The sequence below is a fragment of the Mandrillus leucophaeus genome, unplaced genomic scaffold (assembly GCF_000951045.1).
Source record: "Mandrillus leucophaeus isolate KB7577 unplaced genomic scaffold, Mleu.le_1.0 Scaffold517, whole genome shotgun sequence".
NCBI classification, from domain to species: Eukaryota; Metazoa; Chordata; class Mammalia; order Primates; family Cercopithecidae; genus Mandrillus; species Mandrillus leucophaeus.
The window spans coordinates 1645603-1648464 of NW_012105553.1; the positions used below are offsets into that span (position 1 = coordinate 1645603).

General features: G+C 44.4%; 1 protein-coding gene across 1 annotated transcript in view; it reads left to right on the forward strand.

The window, feature by feature from the left end:
• Positions 1-2862, forward strand: part of ABCA13 (ATP-binding cassette, sub-family A (ABC1), member 13) — a gene marked incomplete at its 3' end in the record, with an annotated part of 190275 nt that overhangs the window by 111977 nt on the left and 75436 nt on the right. Inside the window, exon 20 of the mRNA XM_011996501.1 lies at positions 1451-1569. Coding sequence (XP_011851891.1) covers positions 1451-1569 — 119 coding nt within the window. The remainder of the gene's footprint in view (positions 1-1450; positions 1570-2862) is intronic.

Consider the following 2862-nt stretch of genomic DNA (forward strand, 5'->3'; position numbering starts at 1 on the left):
AGTCTTGTTCTGTCACCAGGCTGGAGTGCAGCGGTGCCACCTCGGCTCACTGCAACCTCTGCCTCCCAGGTTCAAGCAATTTTCCTGCCTCAGTCTCCTGAGTAGCTGGGATTACAGGCACCTGCCGCCACACCTGGCTAATTTTTGTATTTTTAGTAGAGATGGGGTTTCACCATATTGGCCAGGATGGTCTTGATCTCCTGACCTCGTGATCTGCCCACCTCGGCCTCCCAAAGTGCTGGGATTATAGGCGTGAGCCACTACGCCTGACCCAGAACTGTTTTTCTAAAGGACTTTTGGGAAACAATTTATTATTAATAATTTAAGAGTCAGGATAACATTTTTTCTTTAATTAAAAAAAAAAGATTTTCTTTCTTTTAAAAATGTATTTTATTTTCTGTCACGACCAAGCATCTAGGAAGTGCGAAGCCCTGTGCTAGGTGCCACAATGACAGGAAGGCAGTGATAAGAAAGGTTGCTCGTGGTGGCAGGTCTTGTGCAGATGGATTTACCGTGCAGTGGGCGACCACATAGGGAGGTGAGCACACAGGCATCTATGCAGCAGGGAATGGAGAGGCTCTGCGCAGCCTGGGAAAGGTGGGTGTCTGGAGGCAGTGCTCTAAAAGATAGGTAGGTTCAGGAAGGGAGAAGTGGTGCATTGTATCCGATGGCCTTGAGGAGACAGGAGGGAGACAGGGCATGAGTGCAGAGAGGTGGAGGCATCTGAGATTGCGGAAAGACTTTGGATGCAACGTGGAGCCTTTGCACAGATTCCTGTAGTGGGGGATATCCTTTGAGGAAGAGCCCTGTGGCTCAAAACATAAGGCAGATTGGAAGGGTGAGGTGGGAGTGGGACTGTTAAGAGCATAGCAGTTTCCTGGGCATGATCTATGGCTGCTGGACAGACACACAGATGGAGAGACACTGGGAGGTCACCCTGAGCAGATGGGGAGGTTGGTTGGCTGTGAGGACCAGGGGGAGGAGAGTCATGACTGGCTTCCAGGAAGTGACTTGTGAGGCATGGGGCATGGAGAAGACCACGCATAGACAGTGTGTAATTCATCCTTCAAACGGGGGCACTTTTGAGAATGACAGAGGGCACCGTTCATAACCACGCAAGAATAAGTGAAAAGCAAGTCTGTCCTGGGCAAACTGGGGTGAATGAGTACCCCACTTGTAGGGGATACAGGGAAAGGAGCCAGTTTGGGGACGTAGAGAAAATTAATATTTACAAAATCAATTAGGCCCAGAAAAACAAAATCTTTATTTTATTACATTTGGAACTCAAAAGGCACAGCTTTACCCTCATCATCTGAATGTTCATCTTGATGATTTAAGGAATGTTTAGGAATTTGTATCACTTTGAATCTTTATAAAGTGATTTTGTGAGAGTGGCTAGTTCAGGAGAGGACTGTCTATTATTTATTTCTCTGTGTGTTTCCTCTGGCAGAAAACCCTTCCTGGACCAAGGACATTTTGTGTGCTACTCTGAGTTGCAAGCAAAGTGGGATAAGGCATCTCATTTTATCTGCTATACAAGGGGTCACTTTGGCGCAAGACCATTTCCAGGTTTGTCATCTTTAATATTTCAGGGAATTTCATGTTCATGACTATAGGCCCTTGCAAGGCAGTCAAGTTATTCAAACCTTGCTGCTTGGTTCTTATAACTACAGCAACGGTGTCACACACAGTCTTGTTGCAAGTCGGGCTCGCAGAATGACTACTCACGCTTCCTCCCTCTTGGCCTCTCCCAGTGGTGTGCTGGGGTTGAGTGGCATTGATTTATGAGAGCTGATTGTTAAATTTTCAGGAATTTTGCAAGCTGATTGTTAAACATAGATATCATCATAATAAATAAATTACATAAACTTACGATGAAATAAATCATGTTAGAAACATAAGAAATAATTACTCAAGATTCATCACTTCCTAATTATTGTAGTATGTTTTGCTGTTATCTGTCTTCCTGAGATGATTTGCTTTTGTTGTATCCACATGATGGAAATACTATGCAGTCTTGTGCTAAGTACAGTTTTTCCCATCTCTATGTTTAGTGACGTTATGGTGGCAGCTTGAACTGGGCCATGTGGGAGCATTTGCACCATGGAAATTGGCAAGTGCTCCAAATCAGATTTTTTTTTTTTCTGGAGAGTTAGTTTTTAAAAATTTACCAGCCCAGCACTGGCTCTAACTAATTGAATACACCGGCTAGTACCAAAAATTGATGGCTGAATGGGAACCAGCATAGCAGTTTCCTTTATATTAAATTGGACACATGCCCAATAGGATCCCATGTAGGGTCTCCAACTACAGCTAAGTCAGAGAATGTGACTTTTATTTGGGGCCCACTCCTTTGTCCTAGAATTAAAGACCCCTGGGCCCCTAGGCAGGCCTGATCTTCCTGACAAGCTTGGACAGTGGTGATGTCTTTCCAACAAAGCAGTGAAGACCTGTCTTTCTTCTAGGTCTGGTTCTGAATGTTGTTTCTTGCTTTTGTGATGCATACATCTGTGAGCATGAGATTATCACAGAAAGCAGAGAAATAGATGATGCCGAGGGAGATGAGAGATAGCCATGCCAGACTCCCACAGCACGGCAAGGGTGTAGAATGCCATGCCTTGGTGAAGTGTCAGGAGGGAGTGAGAGCTGCTGGTCCCTAATCAATGTCTTATGGCCTTTGGAGGAGTTGTGCATGTCAGCAGGAAGCCCTGAGCAGTCCCTAGCAATGACTGACTGTACAACCCCATATTCACATTGATTTATTTAGAAGATCAAATTCTTATTTCCAGGTTGTGCAGATCTTTGTCAGATATTAAATGTGGATACAGAAAAAAAAATCCTCAGAGACAATTTTTTTTTTTT